Source organism: Camarhynchus parvulus, chromosome 1 (assembly GCF_901933205.1).
Source record: "Camarhynchus parvulus chromosome 1, STF_HiC, whole genome shotgun sequence".
NCBI classification, from domain to species: Eukaryota; Metazoa; Chordata; class Aves; order Passeriformes; family Thraupidae; genus Camarhynchus; species Camarhynchus parvulus.
The window spans coordinates 61,108,674-61,130,138 of record NC_044571.1 but is presented as its reverse complement, the minus strand read 5'-3'; the positions used below and the strand labels follow the sequence as shown (position 1 = coordinate 61,130,138).

General features: G+C 41.3%; 1 protein-coding gene across 2 annotated transcripts; it reads left to right on the top strand.

Annotated features, from left to right (window-relative positions):
- Positions 1-66: 66 nt before the first annotated feature.
- On the top strand, positions 67-20,995 carry NUFIP1 (nuclear FMR1 interacting protein 1). Of its 2 annotated transcripts, none has more exons than XM_030959239.1 (10): positions 67-650; positions 901-989; positions 2,078-2,182; positions 2,799-2,861; positions 3,194-3,270; positions 9,686-9,778; positions 13,374-13,636; positions 15,033-15,161; positions 16,056-16,288; positions 18,843-20,995. In XM_030959239.1, exons 1-10 carry the CDS (start codon positions 164-166, stop codon positions 19,179-19,181), a joined length of 1,878 nt encoding a protein of 625 aa, XP_030815099.1. In that variant the 5' UTR covers positions 67-163; the 3' UTR covers positions 19,182-20,995. The 2 variants fall into 2 exon arrangements, with proteins under 2 accessions (XP_030815099.1, XP_030815107.1); XM_030959247.1 differs by having other exon boundaries at positions 89-638.
- The last annotated feature ends 470 nt before the right edge of the window (positions 20,996-21,465 follow it).

Here is a 21,465-nt window from a genome sequence, read left to right as displayed (position 1 = left end):
GCCGCTCCCGGATGACGCTGCGCCCGCCGGGAAGGAGGGAGGGTTCACCTTCCTCAGCCCGGACGTGACGCGTTCAGCGGCCGCCGCCGGAGGGCCCCACGTGGTGGTGCGGGAGCATCGCGGAGCGGAATCTGCACAGCCGGGCAGCCTCTCCGGGCCCGACATGAACCCCTTCGCCTGGTACCCGCCGCCTCCGCCGGGGCTGCCTCCGCCGGGCATCCCCCCACCCTTCTTCTGCCCGCCGCCCTCCTGGGACGCGAGCTTCTGGGCTGCCCCCGTGCCCTACCCGCCGCCCGGCCGCTACCCGCCGCCCGACGGCACCTACGCGTCCGCCGACACCTACTCGCAGCCCAAGAGCTACTCCCAGTCCGCCGAGTCCTACTCGCAACCCGCTGACAGCTACCCGCCCGCCGAGAGCTACTCGGATCCCGCCCAGAGCATCCCTCCCGCCGAGAGCTATGCCCAGCCCGCCGAGAGCTATGCCCAGCCTGCCCAGAACTTCTCGCAGCCCGAGGGCTACCCCCAGCCCGCCGAGGGCTACCCGCCGGCTCAGAGCTACCCGCAGCCCGAGAGCTTCCTTCCCCCTCATGGCTACGGCTCACCGGGCGCCTGGTTCCCGCCGGCCTACGGAGCGCGGGGTCCGCACGCTGGTGAGGGGCAGGGGCAGGGGCAGGGCAGGAGCCGTCCCTTGGGCTCCTTCCCATCCCATCCCACGCGAGCAGGGGCCCCGGGGCTGTCCTGAACCCTTGAGGCTGCAGGGCTCTCCTCCAAGCATGTTGGTCATGCAGCCCTCTCTTATCTCTTCCCTAGATCCTTCTCTGTTGCCCACCGAAGTAGGAGGGGGGTGTTTTGCCAGGTGTATCTGTGAATGGCTCATCTTTTTTTCTCTCTGTTCTGAAGGTGGAAATGGTAATTTCTCCCAGAAACGGCAGGGCAAGCAAGTGCCTGCATTTAGTAAACATTGCCCAGAAGAAAATAACAAGCCAAAGGTATGGAGTAGGGTCCCCAGCGCAAGAGGGACATGTACGTGTTAGCATGGGTCCAGGGAAAGGCCACGTAAATGATTGGGGGTGGAGGTGAAGGCTGAGAGAGATGGGGTTGTTCAGCCTGGAGAAGAGAAGGCTTTAGGTAGAACCCTGCATCATCCTTTCAGTACTTTAAGGGAACTTAGGAGAAAGACTTCATAGTACAGCCTGTAGTGGTAGAGCAAGGAGTAATGGTTTTAAACCGGAGCAGAGTAGATTTAGATTCCACATAAGGAAGACTTTTTTACTATGAAGGGGATGAGATACTGGCGCACACTGCCCAGAGGAGCTGTGACTGGCCTGTCCCTGGAAGTGTTGAAGGCCAGATTGAATGGGGCTTTGAGCAGCCTGATCTAGTCATAGATTGTCCCTGCCCATGGTGGGGAGGTTGGAACCAGATGATCTTGGAAGGTCCCTTCCCACCCAAACCATTCAGTGATGGTGTCAGTCTGATGGGACTTGTCCCAAGGCACTATAGACATGCCGTTCTCCTGTCTGACCTGCTTGCCCTTAGAAGAGAGCGAACATGTGACAGTCTGTAACTCTTGAAAGATACATGTCAGCCAAATTGTTACACAGGTTTATGTTGCCCTGCTGTGGTGATGCCCAAGTGCCTAAATTACGCTAGTGCCCTGTTACAAGGTCAAGACCAGCCAGCCAGATGACACTGATGTGTGTAGCAGGAGAAGGCAGGGTCTGTGCTGCCCTCTGAACTTGTGCCTGTCATGGGAGAGCAGTCATGGTCTGTCTTGGTAGAGAAGAACATGAGGCTTTAGCCTAAATCTCACAGCCCTCTGGAAGTCCATGCCAGCAGACTGTTGTGTTTGCAGAAGCAATGATTGAAATGTGGTAGTGGGAAGAGCTGAGTGCAGGGCACTTTGTTTAGAAGATAAGTAATTGGAACTTAACTTTTAGGTTATTAGGTTAGCTCTCTTTGAAACCTTTGAAACATATAACTGCTTTATTAACAAAAATAATAATAGTGTTTCATGACTAACTAAACACAGGAATATTTTGTAACTGCAATCCTGAGTTTTCTTCTTTTTTTTCAGACCAAAAAGAAAAAAGAGCCAGTTTTCTCTCATTACTGTGATACCTGTGACCGTGGCTATAAAAACCAGGAGAAGTATGATGAACACATTTCACAGCATAAGCAGGTTAATGAGTTTGTCTTCTTTTATTCACACTTTGATTTTTTTTCCTTTGTGCCTGACAAACAGCTGTAGTCACTCTTTGAACAGTAGACATAGGAATGAGATTCCAGAGCTTTGTCAAGTATTAGTGGGGTATGAATGCTGTATGTTGGGGAGGCTTTAGCTGCATTTTTGGTTTTATTTAAAAGCCTTTTAAACTGTTTTTCTTGGTGAAGTATTACTAAGTCATAGGAATTAATTCATTGACACCACTATAGCATGTACAGTTTTTGTGTGGAAACATTTAAAAAATTTCCTTTATTGAAAATTACCAAAATTTGCAAGTATCAAAATTTGAAATTGAAGAGTCTCGCAAATTTTTATCTTAGGTAAACTTCACTTTCTCTTCAGTTATCAGATATGTTGCCTACACTGGTTATTCTAAAACCAGATGAAATTTAAAAGTATATTATCCCTGCTTGGTGTTTTTACAATCACCTTTGTTAGCAAACATGGTAACTTACACAGCCTGTGCAACAAACTGTACAGGCAACTGGCACACTTATTTGAAGTGTGCTCAAAAGCTTGTTTAGAATTTGTGTAAATTGGTGTGTTTTAAGTTCACCCTCTTATCTTGCAGTGTTCAGAAGAAGGTTGCACTTTCAGTGCCCACGAGAAGATCGTTCAGATACACTGGAAGAATGTAGGTAACCCTCTGGGCCCAAAATAGGAGTTTGTGCAATCTTTACCATGGCCCCTTTTCTCATCCTTCAGTGGTTTCCCTTCATTCATTTGGAAAGAAAATGTATCATCTCAGAGGAGAATCTGTTTCAAGACAATATTGCGGATGAAAATGTGTTAAATACTATGTGGTTTTCTTAATGGATTCATTTTATCATCTGTGTGTACAGTCTCACCAGTTTTGGAGATGAAAACAGAGTGATACCACTATACCTGACATAATGATGTTTTCTTTTTTAATTTGTGAGTTTTTTCCTTCCCCTTTTAAACACCTGTGAAATACTTTTTCCTTAGGCACATGCACCTGGTGCTAAAAGAATAAAATTAGATAGTCCAGAAGAGATTGCTAGATGGAGAGAAGAAAGAAAAAGGTAAGACTTGTGGCCTATGGATTTGTTTTACTGTATTTTCCCTGTGTGAGCATGAGATGAGAGCTGAGGAGTAGGAGCAGCAAATAACTTGCTGTTTCTGCTGTTACATTGACCCTGGAAAATTTCTGCAGCAGTGATCTGTGTCAGAATGCATGAGCCAGGAGGGTGTGAGCTGCAGAGATTATAATAATTTAAAAGATTATAATAGAAGGTAAGGTATCAGCTGAGAAGGAAGCAGCTTTCCCAGATGCTTGATGTGGTATCCCAGGTTAGGTGAATGTCTTGTTCCTTTTAGCCTCACCACATCACATTTTAGGTCACAAATGTTTGTGTGGTAGTTTTTAATGGCTTAAAAATCTGGAACTATTGTACTGACTATAATTGTAATACTGTGTGCCAATTTCCCCAGCTTAAGTTGTCCCAGTAGACCACACCAGGGAGTTTTCCTAATTCTTTAGGGGCTTTCTGTGTTGCTTGATGCTTTCTAATGAAAGAGAACAAAAACTGTGAATGATACTGTTCTCGGGTAGTCTAACTTACATTGTATGCAGGGTACAAGGTAAAATTCTCCTATAAGCAGAATTTCTCACTATTTCTTATCCTGTGATGTAACAGGATGTAACTTTTATCTTGACCAGGATTGAAGTATTTATCTCCCAGATTTGTTTTTTTTCCTTCAGAGTTCAATGGATTAAAATCCACACTTTCCCAGCAGCTTTCCCAACAGGAGAGAGATGCTGCAGGCTTTCCTCACATCTACTAATAATTTAGGATATAGTCTTGCAAGTGATCAGTGCGTGAGTTTGGTTTCCATGAGCTAGAGTCCTGTATGCAGAATGGGAAGTGATATAAATTTGAGATCAGTGGTGATGAGCTAGGGCAGTGAACTAATCACGTGGGTTTTTTTTTAGTGAAAATAAAACTCAGTGGTCTGATGGAATCCTACTGATGTATCCATCTTGCATCCATGTCAGAAGGCAATGTCAATGTGTTCTTGCTTTGAACTTCACTTCCCTTAATACAACTTTACACTGTTTTTGTTGAAAAAGAAAAATTAATGGAATTTATTGCAGAATTTTTAAACTGCCTCCCATCCATTTTTTTCCTGTATGGAGAAGCTAAATTTCTCCCCATGTAATTTCATTCTTGGAGGTTTCAATTTTTCTTTGGACATGGTTTCAGCTTTTTCTGCAAATTTCAGAAAGGCAAAGGGAAATCTTAGCACTATGTCAGCACATCACAGCAGTCAACTGTTGCACCTTCTGTTCATTTTGTACAAATGTAAATAATCCATAGATTCTTTAAAAAAAAAACAAGCTTTTTTTTGATAGAGAAACAAGAGATTATTTTCTCCCATTTTTAAAATGCCATCATTAACCAGACAGAAATTGTTTGTGATCTTTGCAAATATAAGTTTGGTATTAGATTAGGCAAGTTTTGGTGCTAGATTAGTTTTCCTTCCAAGGTTTCCTTTTATTCAAAAGATGCTTGAGGGCTTGGTTTTTATTTGCTTTCAGACTACATATTGCTGTTGTGGGTTTTTTTGGTGACCTAATTTTCTAATGGTAACTCCAAGGAAGAACATCCATACTCGTATGCAGTCTCTGAGAGAGGCTTTACTACTCATTTTCAGCTTTTCATACACTTTGTTTTGGGAAGTGTTCAGGAGAGTTCCTGTCTAGCAGCTGATGCTCAGGTTTAAGTGTTGAAATGATGTTTAAGGTGTAAAGGTCAGTATGTGCTCTACTAGAACATTAGGGAAGTGGGAATTGAACGTAAAATTATGGATATTTTTTGTGTGAGGAGTGGGTGCTGCAAATCACAGCAGCCTTTATCTACACTTAATTGTAAGGGTGATGCTCTGCCTGAGATGGTTTTGCTGAGCTTCTGAAGGGTCTGATGTTGGTTTTAAAGGTGAATATGATTTGGCTGCAATACAGCATTGCTGAAAGCCTTTGCTCCCTGCAGCACAGTAAAATCAGGGGACATAAAGTCGTGTGGTCACAGGCACCAACCAGAAAAGGTGGAATGGGATTAGGGCTGTCTGAGCCAAGACCACTAGATGGAGTAGTGCATTATCTTGGTACTTCAAGTCTTCTCTGAGCACCGTATTTAGCTGTGATGGATGGGTGTAGAATGACTACCTGGGTGGCTTTTGTTACTCTTTGTACAGCGAGGAAGCTCTATGAGCATCCTTCTTTTTTTAATTAAAAAAAGGGGGGGGGGGTGGGAGGCAGGCAGAAAGGCGGAGAGAGAAAGCCAGCTGGAACTTTTGTGCAGCATTAATTGGGTCACCAGCAAAGCATCAGTTTAGTACTGAAGGTCTGTTGTTGACTCACAGTAAATACTGCATTGTACAGAAAAGAGGGACACCAGAGGGAGTCTGAGCTATTAAGCAGTTTTGGTTTACAGTGACAGGAAAAAACCTTTTTCATTCTAGAAGCTCCAATCAGAGCTAAGAATGAATCTTTTTAGGTCATTAATAGTTTGTTCCTAATTAGGTTGTAGTGATTTAATATGTGTGTTTCCATGCTGCATCCTGTCTTGCTTGTTCTTTCAGCCGTTATAAATAATTACTTGCAGAGTTGAGATTTTTCTTCTTAATTAGCTGCTGTGCTGCTCAATTGTATATCCTGCTTAAAATCTTCAAGAAAGAGCTTGTGTTTAAAGTGTAGCTTACTCTCATAGAGGAAAGAGGAGGAGGAGAGCTGGTAAGGAGTATCTCTGAATGAAGCATGCTGGATTGGAATGCTGTTTTCCTGTTGAACCTGCTGAGCCAAGAAATCTAATTAAGTAAAGAGCAATAGAGATGAAGTTCCATGGGATCTCAGGGTTTCCCTGTGTTTTGCAGACAGATGGTTGTGAAGTCTGACATCAACTTTTCTTGTTTTGATTTGTCCTGTCCCTTCCAAGTGTTGAGAAATGTGCTGTCTTCAGCATATTTTTTCTTTAACATGAGCTTAAAGAGAATTATCTGTAATGCATTTCCTTAATGTGTCAGAATGAGGTATTGCTGTCTTCCCTACTTCACAAGCAAGATCTGGGTCCTGCCAGCCCCTCTGTTTCTCACCAACATTTCTTGAGCAATGGTTATTAGTAAGAATGTGGCAAGGCTGCCTTAGTGTTAAAGCAAATCATTGAATTTACTTTTGCTTAGCTTCTAATATAACATTGGAAGCTTTTCTTGAGCTTGTGTATTGCTTGTAAATTCTCCCCTTTCTGCTCCACTTTCTTCAGTCTCTTGGCATTGGTTTATTCAGATAGGAGTTGTCTGTTGTATTTCCTTGCAGTACATCTCACAGGCTGAGCGCGTGCTTTGTGCTTGAAGTCCAGTACTGTTAAACACACCACTTCTAATTAATTGTGGTTTTCTAGTTGCATAATGATAATCCTAGAGTAGTTTGGAATCCTCCCTGGTGTTGTATTCATGGTAGTGAAGTATGTAATATGGAAAATAGTTTCTTGTAATTTGGTAAAAGTAGAGGAGACAAAGCAAAGTAGAAGGGATGTGTCAACAGATCAAGGTAAACATAGATGCAATAAAGTTTACTGTGATCTGGTAGAATAGATCAGCAATGAAACTGCCTCAGCTAACATATGGTTAAATCAGATGTGGGAAAGTTAAGCCAAGATTTTTTCAGCTCTGTTGGGTCATTTTTATTCCCTTTGGGCTATCCATGTCTCCTTTGCTGTTGGCTGTGCATATGCAATTAAGAACAGCTCAAGAAATTTTTGAGGCATTTTGCTCACAGTGCTGTTCCTAATAAAGTGATGAACTTGTATAGCTCTTGACTCAGGAATTCGTTGTATAAACTGCTACAGAAACAGGTCTCTTTTCTGTTAGATGTTGGCAAAGCTCTGTTTCTTCACTGCTTGCTAAGAGCTGCTTTACTCCAATGTTTATGAGAGCAAGATAAAGTATGCTGGCCTATAAAAAAATGCATGGGTCTGGCCAGTGTACTCATTTATCGAAAAAAAAAATCTATTCCCTAAGATACATGTGTTATTGATTAGGCTCGGTGTCACTGTTCCCTGTCTCTAGAAGCTTAGGGTATCCTTTACCTGCCTGTCTCGTTTTGTTGGGATATATTTCATACACTTATGTTAACCTGAAAATCAGTTTTCTGATATTATCAATTTAATTTGAAAAGCTTTGGATTGTAGAAGTATGTACTGTTGGGAACTGCAGCTGCTATGAAAGAGGGCTGCCTTCTCAGGTTGTACTCGCTTCATGGACTCTGCTGTGCCAGACCATCACATCCTGGTTTAACTCTCCCTTTTACAATAAGTTCCTTAGGTTTGTAAAGCCCTGTAGGGACTGATGAAGCTCTTTGTATTCAAGCTCTGACAGGTTGTTTGCAAGGCACAAGTGCTGAGGTACTTCTACTTCAGTGGTCTTTGTAGGTAACATTTTAGGAACATCATTTTCTTAAGAGAGGTGGAGGGCTTGCCATCTTAGAACGGTGCAAACCCAAGTCATCTCTTGGGATTTAAGCATGTGGCCTTTTATATGGAGGGGGCTCAGTCAGTAAAGGCATGAGGTAAAGGCAGTGAGTAAAATGCCATTTAACATTTGAGAAGAGATGGAAAAGATAAACACAGCCACTACAGATGCCTTCAGATGTGCTTCTGCAGGCATACTGGGACTTGTGACTTGAGCTCTCGCCAGCTGTCAGTTACTGCCTGTGTCAGCTGGAAGGGTGGTTGAGGAGAAATCTGTCAGTCTTGGCAGTTAAATGGAACTGAAAGCCTTGGTGCAGTCCATTACGGTGGCTCGTGGAGGGAGTGGTAACTCACAGGAATGAAAGTGGGAGGCATTCATGTCTCAAATCGTGTTGAGAGAGCGTGTCTGAATATGTCCTTAATCAGCATAAGTGCTGGAGCATTTGAAGACTCCTTTGCTCTAGTATTTAGGGTCTTCCCTTATATTTAAAACACCCTCCCCCCTGCAATCCCTGCAGTAAGCTTGGGGATGTCTTGAGCATAACTACTTGTTTTATGGCTTGCTGTTCTCCTGGGAGCCTTTGTATTTAAAGGAAAGCACCTTTTCCTAAAACTGTGGTGCACAGGGGTCTTTGTCAATACAGAGCTTTTGAGATTAAAGAGTTCATTGCACATTTGCTGTGTGCTGGGAGTGTTGTAACATGGATGAACAAATCTAACTAACAGGGAGGAGCAGAGGTAAAACATCACATCCCTGTGCTCACTTGAGCTGTATGGCAGATTTCTGGGAGAAATCCAAAGAAAATAGATGTTGACAGCTCATGCTCAAATGCTCTTAAAGGGGACTAGTACTGTAGTGTGTTTAGGTTTGTCTTGTAGAAAAAGCTTCTCTTTTTCCCTTGGTACGTGGTTGATGCTGTCTTGAATCAATGTGACACTTAGCATTCATGCTGTAATATGGGGGAAATGCATGTGACAAGATTAAATATTTAAAGAAAGATCCGTGTCTTTTTGATAGTTATTTTTAGTGAGAAGCTGTTCTATGTTTCTCTTTACTCCATTTTAATAGACATCAAATATTTATTCTTTGTGTTTCTATACAGAAGCTGGGGGAGCATGTGCATGTGTTTCTCATTTACTACCTTCATCTCAAAGCACTGGCATTTAGCTAACTAATGTTTGCAGAGCAAGTAGTGTAGCCATTTTTGGGCTTTGATGGTAAAAAAAGCCTGCTGCCCAGGCTCTGCATGTTAGAACCAGTGAGACATTTGTCTGGAGGGAAGGATGTTAAGGGAGGTGGGGAATGGAAGAGATGGGATGGGTTGTGAGATGGTTGTAACAGTAGATTTCTTTTCATCTGCATGATCTGGCAATTTTTCTTGAACCTGGAATTAAAAAGGGGCAGTAATTCTGGTGAACTTGAGGTCAGTATGTGAGCACAATGCTAAATATTGCTCAAGAAGGAACTTGTGTGGTTTTCCTTGTCACATTAAAGGAACCTTGTGCACCCAGAAGCTGTTCATATCACCTTTATTTTTTTTAAGTTTAGAAGAACTCAGCAGTTAGTTTGCTAAAGGCATGTCGTTCAAATAATCCAATTGAAGCTCCACAGAAATAATATAGGAGGACTAAATCATGCTGTTATGTGTTGGGGCAAAGAGAGGATCCATAACTATAACCAAACTGTTTGTCTGTACCTTGCTTGGTGGTTTGGTAAATCTAAGAATGCTAATGTGATGCATTTTTAAAATTTTTGTTTTGTTTCATTCATTGCATCTGGATATGTAAGCCTAAATGCACTCAGGATTCTTTTCCTCACTAATGCCTTTTTAAGAAAGAAACAGTCTGTTAAATTTCCTTGAAAATTTTAAAAAATCTGTAAGGTTTATAGAGGAAGCTGATTTGGTAAAGGGGAATTGAGAAACTACAGTGAATCCTTTAAGAACCAGTGAAACTATTTTTTGTCTTCTAGAAATTTTCCTACTTTGGCAAACATTGAAAGGAAGAGGGAAATGCAGACGCAGAAGGAGGAAAGGGGAGAAGTGCTGACTACCCAGCAGTTTGGGTAAGTGTTTTGAAGCAAGTTTGTTGCTTTCCTCCCACTGAGTTCAAAAGTATGCTTTCTTGCTGTGGTCGCCCAGCACTTGCGGCTTCCACTGTATACAGAATCTAGTTGCCCTTTAAGAGAGGACAGGCCATTTGACAAACTGCTGATGTAATATTCTTTTGTTTACTTCATAGTGCTCCAAAGTACACTTCAGTTAAATGAAACAATAAGTACATGAAAAATCTGGTATTCTGGCTTGTTTGAAAAAGCCACTTTCTAGTGGCCATTCATTAGATCAGCATAACCTTGGTCTCTGAAGAAGTAGTAATGGGGGCAAAAGTCATGCAACAGAATGATTCCACATGATTTAATCCTTTATGACCTGAAAATGGCCAACAGAGACTTTATTCTTACTCTCTCTCCTTTATGATGATAAATCAGTAGTCAAGTGAAGAGGGGAAGAAGATAAAGATGATGGAAGGTAGAAAAAAGAAGCAGCCCTACTTAAGTTATAATGAAAACCATATGAAGATAAAGTTAAATCTATCTGCCACCGTTGTTCTGAGCTAGTGCTTACTCATCTTGGATTTTTATCTGTTCACTGCCTTATAAATTATTTTCCAGCATGGTTTTGTTCTTCTCTCTACATTTCATTGTTAGGTGGAACCAGCTAACTTCATTAGCTCTGCTTTAGGACCTGTGGGAAGATTGTTTTTTAAAAAAAGATGTTATAATGAGCCACACTCCTAAAATATCATTTGTTTAAACTAGAATGACTGAGCTGGAAGGCAGGAGCAGACTCAGTCCTAAGGGGCTATGGCTAAATGCCATTTTCTGCTGCATGGAAGTGCAGCTGGGGTTTGCCTAGCTTTTTGTGTAGGACATGACAGCAAATAAAACAAAACTTGCAAACTTGCACCATGGTAAAATGGTTGAGTTAGTGCAGAATAAGAAGTTAGTGTAATTTATTAAATGTGGACAGTGCAAATTACCTTGTTGCAGCATGTTCTTCAGAAGATCCAGCACTTGCCTGCCTCCACTCAACCAGTTGCCTTTCATGCCTGAAAGGTTTATAGAAGACTGAAGTAAAACTTCCTTTAAAGGATATGAAGTTGCAGGAGTGCTTTACACCCAAGGAACCAAACCTGGGCATTGAAACTAAAGCTGCAAACATATATATTGTATATATATAACATATATATTGTGACATTTCTTTGTCACAGTAACAAACTGTTTGATATCTACAGGTTCTATTTGCGAACTTTTGTAGCTGTGAGTCAGATGCATCAAGTAGCCTTAAATGTCCATCAGCAATTCCGCGGTGTTACATTTGTTAGTAGGTTTATATCTGGGAAACTGTTTGAAAAAAAACCCCCTCAAAATTGCAGATTCTTCAGTTCTGCGTAACAACTTTTTATTCTAGTTCATTCTAGAAATCTCTTCTTTTTCTTCCCTCCCTCCCCTTAGCACTCTAGATTTGGTGAGCTGTCCATATTCTGCTTTGTATATCAGCAGTAAAAATTCTGCAATTGGTGCTTATCTGGCAAATTTACTGATGTGTGAGGAAAAAATAGAATACAGCTTGTTCCCTGCAAGCTGTACTATTAAGGCAAATGGCTAAGGAAGATTTAGAAAGGATTAGATGCTTAACACTTCCATGGTGCTTTCCATTTGTGGTTGTCTGAAGTGCTTTGCAACTCCTAAGTCTCAGCATCCCTGCGTGTGAGATCAGAGATGCAGAAGGACCACTTTGGAAGCCTGTCTGGTGTCTCACAACAACTGACTAATAGTGCACAGCTCTCCATGCCCTCTGAATGGAGAGTGAAGAGCAGGATGTCTTCCACAAGGGAATGGCAGAAGGCAGATACCAGGCTGGTGTTTGGTGGGACATGTTTTTGACCTTGAGGTTTCTTTCTAGGTGTTCAAGGCCCCAGAGAATTTAGAAGGTTGGTTTTAACCCTTGGTCAAGGACAACAGCTTAAATTAAGCCTGTATTTGCTCAGTACCTTCTAGGTTGTACAACATGCTGAATTTAGAGTGTGGTTGGACAAATTCAGAAATGCAGTTTTCTCTCTTGTTGGAGTTGAATCATAGGAGATAATATTAGCCGTCTTTTGTGGGTGAGGGACTGATGCACAGGAAGGCAGTGGCTTGCCACTTGTACCACAGGAACACTGTGGTGGGTGATGCCATCAGGGATGAGCAATCACTGTTAGACACTGTCGTGAAGTGACTGGAGAATAAAATTAAATATGTTTTGTTGGGATATAAAGTAATTTTGAGTGCTATGACTGGCCTTGTTCTCCTCTAAAGAAGGACTTGATAAAGCCAGAAAAGCATGGAAGAGAGGAATGCTGGTAACAGGAACATATCTGAACAAAGTAGTGGGTGGCTTGAGAGGGCTGTGTGATGGAGGCCTAGAAAGATTGCATAGGTGCAAGAGGTGAATAAAGTGTAATCATACACTAATTCTTGTAACTCAAGAAGAATGGGTTACTAAATTACTTGTTTAGGCCTCAGAATGAAGACAAACAAAAAGAAGTCCTTTGTCACAAAATATTAACACCTTGCTGCAAGACTTTAGCAATGCCAGACATAAAGACAGCATCCCACATGAGGGATGATAGGACCTCAGCCATGCTGTAGATGAGGCTGAGGCAGGGAGGACTGATCAGAACAAACCATGGGGGTCATTCAGGACTGGAGATCTTGTAATGTACTGATGATTAGTTACAGTCCTGTTTTGCTGAATTAAGTTTCTGTTGCTTGGAATTAAATATCTTCAGAAAGCTTCAGCTGTCCCTTCTATATTTGCTTTTCTCTCTTGGTCACATTGATTCTTATATCTATAGAATTCAACCAGAGTTTGTTAAGCTTTCAGGTATCTTCCTATAACATGTGTTTATAGGACAAATCTGGAAAAAAATGGAGCTGTGAAAGATAAGTGGAACCAGCATGCTGTACTCTTCCTGTGTTTCAGGACTTGTTATTTTGTTTCAGGTCCTAAAAAATGCATTATTCTGATGGACATTTCTTTTATTCCTTTTCATTGGAATGGGAAAGATGAATGGCATGTTGGTTGGAGGCGGGAGTAGGTAGTCATTACAGCTGATGGTGTCAGATGGCTGAATGGATTTGGTGCAGCAAGATGCTTCTCAGAGCTGTAACTAGAAAAAAGAGACTTCTTCAGTGAAAGAATGTTTATAGCAGATGCTTTCCTTTTAACTTCACGTTGCCTCTGTTTTGAATGACTTTAATGCTTAAGTGAAGATTTGTTGACTTTGTTATCTGAAATGAGAATGCCCTGTCCTCACACTGCAGGTTATCAAGGAACTTTCTTAGCCCATGTACTCTTGGCCTGGTTGAAAACTAAAAACTAAAAGTCATGAGCTTCAAACTGTTCATTCAGTTCCTGCTTTGTCCCATTGCCCTGCCTGAGATGAGGTGTGACTGATTTTATGGTCTGTCACCTCATGTTAGCTGAGCTGGTGTAAGTCCTGGCATCATTCTGTGTTGCTGAACCTTAAACAAGGGCCTGAGCCATTTGGTTACATCAGTTGTTTTTATTCTTATAGCTTGTAATCTGCATGAGCTTTCTGTTTCTATTCTCCAGCAAAATGAAGGGGATGTGGAAACCTCCAGAAAATGGAGAGTCTCTTGGGCATCAACGAAGACACAGGAGAAGACAATGGCGCCCGTTCTGGAAGAAATTTAGGAAAAATGGTGGCGATTGTCATGGACCTAAAACTCAAAATGAAGCCACTGGATCAGAAAACAGCACATGTGAAAAGGAACATGAAAAACAAAATGCTTTGGCAGGCCAAGCCTATGAAAAAGACGTGGACCCTCTTGGTCTTCTGGCAAACGGTGATGTTGGTAAGATGAAGGAACTTGGAGAAGTTTCATTTTAAATGGTTGTTTGAAGTTTAGATGCTGAGACTTTGTGCTTGCTAGTCACCATTTTGGAAGTCTGACATGAAGTTTTGTGCAGCGTTACTTGTTCGGATGTAAATATTGTACAGTAGTCTAAAGGCCATGCAGCTCCAATGTAGGTTGCTAAATTAACATAAGAGAGATAAGAAAATATTTATAAAACCAGAAGGAGAATGAAGTACTTGAACAGCCAAATTATTTTTAAAGACTGTTAAATATCCCTTTGTGGTTTTGAAAGCAACAGTATTTAGAAAGTGAAAACAAATGGATTTCCTTGTATGAGTTAAGTGAATTACTTAAAATGTCAGTATTTTACTTTTAATTCTGTTCTTTCTTGTATTATTACTCTTGATATTCTCCATATGTGTGTGTTCTCTGAAGTATTTCTGCTTGGTTTTTTTGGGGTTGGTTTTTTGTTGGGTTTTTTTCTTCTGAGCATGTCTTGTTTCCTCATGTTGGCAGCAATATAAATTCTTCAGATCTAACTATTTATAATATAGTTAGCAGTACTCCTAGAATATGGCATGTAAGCTGACTTATAATCTGGCTATTTTTAGCAACAAGGGTAGAATACATTCCCTGGAAAGATGTCTGATGCTGAGTTTTTCCTCTTGAAAACATAATCTTCAATTAGTGAGAACAAGAACTCAGCATCCCTATGCAATTTGTTTACTCCATTAATCTTTGCGTGTTGGGAAACTTAAGTGTGCTTAAATATCTCTATATTTCCCTGCAGCATTTGTGTTTTACTTAATGATAAAAGGTCTAATTATGCCAAAGTACAGCTAGTGACCTTTCTTATAGAGGTAGAAAAGGAATGTGGTACCCCTTAATTACACAATATTAAAGCTAGTTGCAATTTTTATGCAATTGAGAAATATAGCCAGAACAAATAATAACAAACACAATATAACTAAGTAGAATTTAAAAAAAATATACAGTTCAAATCTATGATTTTACTGAATAGGTGCATCTTTTTGATTCTCCTTTCTCTTTTTTTTTTCAATTTCCCCTGACTGGCTTCTAAATCCTTCTCCTCCATCTCAGAACTAAATCCAGCAAGACTTCAAAATGTATTATGAAATCCTCTCTCTCTCTTTACCTACACTCAATAACAAAACTTATAATTCTATTTGGTATGCAAAGGAGGAAGCAGAAAGCTCAGCTTTCTGCTGAGCTTCAGGAAACTTTTTGGGGGGTTTTCTATGAGTCCACAGCACCATTGCGCGATGGTGCCCAACATCAGGTGTGTGTGGTGCTGAGATGGGAATTTGGCAGCAAGGCTGGCTGGTGGCAGGATTGTTGGGAAAAATCCCTCTTGCCTTTTCCTTCCCTGCAGAATCTGACAAGGATGAGGCAGCTGAGGAGGATGGGAGACTGGGAACGACAATTGTCCCCAGGCAGGTGACCTCTGCCCTTAGCGCGCTGTCGGTCAACTATGGCAGCGCATCCGACAGCGAGCCCGAAGGTGTGTAGAAACAACCTCTGCCCTTCTCCTCTCCCCTTCTATCCTGTGTCACACTTAGTGATGGGGACTGCAAGCAGGACTGTGGGTTTTTTTGTAGTCCTTTTCTCAGCAGCATGTCCTAGGTCGAGAGAGGAGGCATGCAATGTCTTTGATTAAGTTGTGTGTCGTCAAATTTCCCAAGCCTTTTCTCCCCTAGTTCGGGGAAAATAAGGAACCTGTTTTCAGTCTTGCTTCAAATCATGTTTGAATAGTGCCAGGAAAAAGCTGTTGTTGTCACTCCATCAACTAATTTCCACATCCTTAAGGGTTTTTTCCATAGAAGGCTGCTGGGTATTGCAATAGGACTTGAACTCTCTGTTACTTGGATTTTGTGCTTCTCTGAGTGTATGCATCAGTGTATGGTGAGGGATTGCTGCTGCTGCTGCTTGTTTTTGCAAATATTTACTGAGCCTTACTTGCCCTGGGTGGCCTACCGAAAGTTAGAGAGCATATAGCAGACAGTGAATTGAACTTGGGCATCCTCTGCCCTAACTGTATCATGATTTTCTCAGCAGCCAAATTTGCAGCAATCTATAATGTGAAGCACGGTACTTCTTAAGTGATAAGAAGGCAGAGGTTTGAAAATCTCAATCAGGTGTTATTAATTTTTCTTTTTTTTGCTGTAGAATTGAAATACCTTATTTTCCTTTCTGTGAATGTTTAGAGATTATTCTTTCTATTTAAAAAGAAAACCCAAGCCAAACAAAACCCTCCCTTCCTCCAAGTAAAGCTTGAAGATCTTCATATCAGTTTGTGTGAGCATGAATAGTACTAACGAACTGCCAGTGCATGGGGATATGAGCATGTTGAAGAGGCTTTTAAGTTTGAGATAAAAGTGTGTTCTTTTTCTTTAAGAAATCCCTGTCAAGACTGCAACAAAAGCTGAGAGAAACCAGGCTGTGCTCAGAAATACGCCTCAAACTACTCCTGCTCCTCAGAGTCGGAAACCAAATCAAAACCGCCCAGAATGCGCAGGCACGGCATTAAGGAGCTCAAATTCAAACGCACGTCCCCCCAGAGGGCCTGATAAGCGGGGCAGGAAAACATTACCTCGCCTTCCCAAGCGCCGTCCAACTCTGCTGGAAATGGTAAGAGGCTAAAATAATGCCTCCTGTGCAAGAGTAGAACTATTTGGGAATGTTTCTCCTCTTCCCTGCGGGAAGTTAGATCAGTCTGTTAGCACAGGGCCTGGCTTAAGAATAGTAAAGTGAGTGTTTCACTTGGAGGAGGTGAAGATGCTTTAATAGACAAATAGAAATACCCTGGCATGCATTCAGGTAACAACTCACTTTGGTAAGCAAGAGATGACAACTGAATCATGTGTCTGAAATGAGCTGCACAAGGAATAAACCCTTTGTTCCTCTCTCTTCCCTTCCCTTCCCTTCCCTGTAGCAGTATCCACTAGGTCTGGGTTGTATGTAATCCCAGCAGCCATGATCTGATCTTTTTGCTCCCAGCTTTGCTGTTCAGCCACTTTCCTCTGCTGGAAGAGCACACAGTACTTTTTGCACATGCAAAGAAATCTCATTGGGAAGTGTGTTGGTGACTTAAAACACAGAATGGTGTTTAGTGCAACCTGTTTGCAGTGGGGTTTCTTCTCTGGGCATGTTTTGATCAATCTGAGGAAGAGAGAGCACCTTGAAGAGCAGCAGGTTGGTATCTCAGAAGGGTAGAAGGAGGTTTGTTGGGGTGAGTCCAAGGTATTCCCAGTAGCAGTGCAGAGCAACCCATTTGGCCACAAAGCTTGGTGTCTTTCTTTAGAAAGCTCTGACAAAACCTTGGAGCTTTTATTGTATTTATTACTCAAAAGCAGTACTACTCTTGTGAGTCTATAAATGGCATAACGCTCCTCCATCAAGGGAAAGCTTGCAGTGGGCAAAAGACAGGAGAAAGCAGGGTGCCACTGACATCAGAGCTCTGACAGGATGTTTCAGCAAGAGATACCTGATAAGGTACAACCCAAGCTGCTGATGTGGGAGAAATCCCTCGGTAGCCTTTTTAGCACATAGTACCATTGCTGCCAAGAATTAAAGTTCCTAGTGACTGAAAAGGAAATGTTTGTCCCTTGTGTAGCTCCCTAAGCATGCAGTTGCCTTTCTTACTTGCTCTTCAAAGTTTTTGGTGATCAAAGCAGTGATGACTCTGGAAGAAAGTCAGATGAAGTCCCACATACTGAGAGAAGCTGGCAGTACATAGGAAACCTGAGTTGAAGCTTGCCAGTATAGTCCATTTCTAAAATTACATTTTAGTGAGGTTTTTTTACCTTTTCAAATTGCTCAGAATTGTTTTTAAAGAATGTGTACTGTGGCTGTGAATCACAGATGAGGGCCTGAGGTTTGCAGGTAGGCTTCCACTGTCATTAGAAATGGTTAGTGTGCAAAAAGCTTGGGTTTTGAAATTTTACAAAATGGATCCAGAAAGTGCATTAGAACACTAAAAAAAGGTTGTTGTATCAATGAAATGATGCTTTAAAAAAAAAAGAAAGGGAAGTAGGAGAATAGCTGCAGGTATCTCTTGGCAGTCATTCAGCAGTGAGCTTGGGCATTACAAAAACATGTTTATTGTGGACATGCAAACACTAATGTGTATTTAGTCATTCTTTGTGCTGACAAAATCAAAAGCTTGTGTACTGTCACTCCACTGATATCCATCTCTGCATTAAAAAATAAAATACAAAGATACAGTTTTTGATAGGGTAATTTCTGCAGCCCTGCTAGGCCCTAATTTGGCCATTTGGGAATTCACCAGTTTCTCCCAGTCAAACAAAGAGAGCATCACTCTGCTGTCCCTTGTCTGCCCTGAAGTACATCTCCTAGTTCATGTGGAAGGCTCCTGAAGGCTCATTTTAGATGTCAGCTGCTTGTAACTCCTCTTAGCAACTGATCTAAGTAAAAATACTCAGGCTTGAAAGTGACTGGTTAAACCACTGTTGAAACTTTTAACGACAAAAAAAGCTTCTTGGTGTCATTACTAGCCAAGCTTAGCCAAATCTCCTGCAGTGTGTAATACAGCTCTACTGCAACTGATCAGGAGGTTACAAATTTAGCCTCTTGGCTCAGATTTTGTTTGTTCATACTACTAGTTCTGCTGACACTCACAATGAAAAAGGTTCATTTGGCTCTCTGGATGATAGGTTTCTTTTTCCTACAACCAAAGTGAACTTCAATGAGGTTGAAGTCAATGAGTTAAACCTCTAGCACATTGATTAAGAGTTAGGTTGGTATATGTATTATAGCCCAGCCCAGTTACTGCTGTTTAAATCCATGGTCTGGTACCTGGTGAAAGATGCCCTTTCCTTGTATTTATCTTTTACTCATAGGGGGTTTAAATTAAAAATGCATGGGATATGAAATTGCAGATACAGTATAACTCAGAAAGTGTGAAAAATTATAATGGACCTGCTACCCTCATATACTGGAATGCATGGCCTGGTATTACAGTCTGTGATTTGAGAACATCATTGTCTCTGGTATGGCAGTCTCCAGCCCCATATGTCCACGACCTGTGTGAGGGACCCAACTGTTTAACTTGAAAGATTTTGGAAATCACTGAGTAGATCAGTATATGTTGCTATGCTTGTATCAGCTACAGAGCAATAGAGGGAAATGTGCATCATCTTCTCTTTTTTTTTTTAATTTCCAGTTACTGGCCCAGGACATCCGGCACGAGAGGAATGTGATTTTGCAGTGTGTTCGATACCTCATCAGAAATAACATGTTTGGACTTCATCTTAAAACAGAACCACAGGCTGAAGCAGAAACTGAACAGTCCTCTACACCTACAGCAGAGCCTTCTATGGAAAAACCTGATGAATGTAATTGTTCTTGTAGCTCTGACCTTCAGTTAAAAGGAGGACAAGAAGATGCATTATTAATAAACCAGGGTGAGAAAGAACCTGTGGATCAGACTTCACAGATGGCTCAGTTGGCAGATGAGGACACGTGGGAAACCCCATCAATTCAGTGTGAAGGAGCACCATAGAGGATGTCTGTTGTGAACAGTAAAGGCTCATATTTTCTACTCAACTGATGCTTTTTGAAAGACATCAGTGTAACAAAAAATCATTGAAGTGTATACAGAGAGCTGTTAAAACCACTTTCCTAATCTGTTCTGCCCTAGGTGGCCATTTCCTTGGAAAACATGTCGACTAATTCCATATCCACATGGCACAAAGGCAGCAGTGGCACACAGAGTATGACCTTCCCTAGAGTAGATGCAGATCCCTGCTCTAGAGCTTCAGAGTTCTGTGTCTTACCTTCTTATGAAACGTGTGTGAGTCCATCCCTAGAGCCAAGTAGGATGGATTTTCTTCATGTGAAGTCATGGTCCGGTGTGTGTGGAATATCTTGAGTGTCCAGAAGTATTTCAGTGTAGTTTCAAAATGGCAATTCAGTGCACACATAGTTTCACTTCAGCTGTTACAAGATATATCCAATATAAATATAATATAGCCAGTGTAAAATATGGAAGATATAACTGACCTGTCTCAAAAAGTACTGCTTCTACCAGGAGCCTCTTCCTCCCTGAATTAAGTTGTTAATTGAGCAGAGAAATGGAAATGAGGGTGCAGGTTTTATTTATTTTAAAAAAAATACTATAACTGCTTTCATCAGTGCTGGGTTGCTGGTTGAGCTGAGGTACCCAATGTTGAGCTTTAACTTCTGTTACAGTTATTGCCTGACAAATTAACTCCTGAAGCAAACCCTCAATATCATTATCAAAGTTTAGAAAGCTTACCAAGAGCTACTGGTTACCTTTTGCATATACATTGAAAATTTATTGGTTGGCCTTCTGGAAGAATGCCTTGGTACATTGTTACGATGCTCCTACAGCACCCAGCGATTGGTTTTCTTCGATTGGTTTTCTTTGTGGGTTTGTGCATACATCCATAGTGTTGTGAGCACTAAAGAAGCATCAGCCAAGGTTTGGAAACAAATTTAGTCTTTTGATTATATTGTGCATTTGTTTGTCAGAATACTTCTTATCAGGGGCAGGTGTTAGTTTGTCACATTGACACGGAAAACACACCGCAAAAAAAATGTGTTCTCAAAACCTCCACTTCAGAACCTGCTCTTTGTCTTTTAGTCATGGTTAAATGTTGCCATCAACTCTCAGGGACTGGCTTGATTTTCTTTTTTCTTTGGTAGAAGTCTAGCCTTCCATTTCACCACCTGAAATAGGGAGACTCACATGGGGTATTTTTATTGTCTATTAGCTATATTTTCTTTCCTTTAGTTCCTTAACTTGTGCCACACATCTCATTTGTGGAGTGTAGGAAACAAGAGCTAGTTGAAAATTCTATCCTGCTGCTCCACTATTTATAACTACAACTGCATATTGTGTTTGTAATGCACTGTCTAAATTTATGGAATTATATAAATACCAACACCCTTGTAAAAGTTGTGTGTCTCAAGGATAGATGTGCAGAATAGAAGCAGTGATCATAAACATTTATATTTCCAAGGCAGATGATTCATTCTTCCCATGATGATCTCACGAGCCATCTCAATCTCACTGGCTTGCCTCTGGCTCTTACAGTTTTACTGCAATGAAAATGCCAATGAAGAACACTCAGCCACGGAGATCTGGCACTCCAGCAGAACCTGGTTTCACAGTGGAGTGGTACCAGTGCTGTTGAAAGCATAAGTAACAGCTGCAGGAAGAGAAATTGATGTCTTAAATTTGCTATTAAATTGCACTTTAAACAACCCTGTGTCCTATCAAGGTGATGGCAGAGATTTCTTTGATTGTACTCTTTGACCTTGTGTTTAAAAAGACAAAACCTTTACCAAGAATTCTTTATACTGTTGTCACTATGACTTAAGAATATTAAACTTTCACACAAAACCAAAACCTTTGTCAGAAAAAAATTCTCTTAAGTCTGTTTCATATAGATAGAGAGAAGTAGGTTTCTTTATAGTGAGATCTGTACATGGCATAAACTAGAAGTTTTAACCCGAGACTTGTTGCATACATTTTTTCTCAAAACAAGCCATTTCTGCCAACTTATATAGAGGCCATGTGGAGACAGACACTGCAATGATGTCAAACCCTGAATTGCAGTCTTGGTCAATGGTAGGAGGTCTCTGTCCTTTCCTCTTCCCCCACTTCTCTTTTTGTGTTCTTCCAGACCATGTTCAGACTTCACAGACCCCTTCTTGCTCATCAAGATTGTGCTTTCTTGGTACTTTGGATTCAGCCTTTGTATAGGGAAGGTGCCATAATGACCTTCTCTGGTACTCTTAAATGCCTGCAGGCTTTTCTG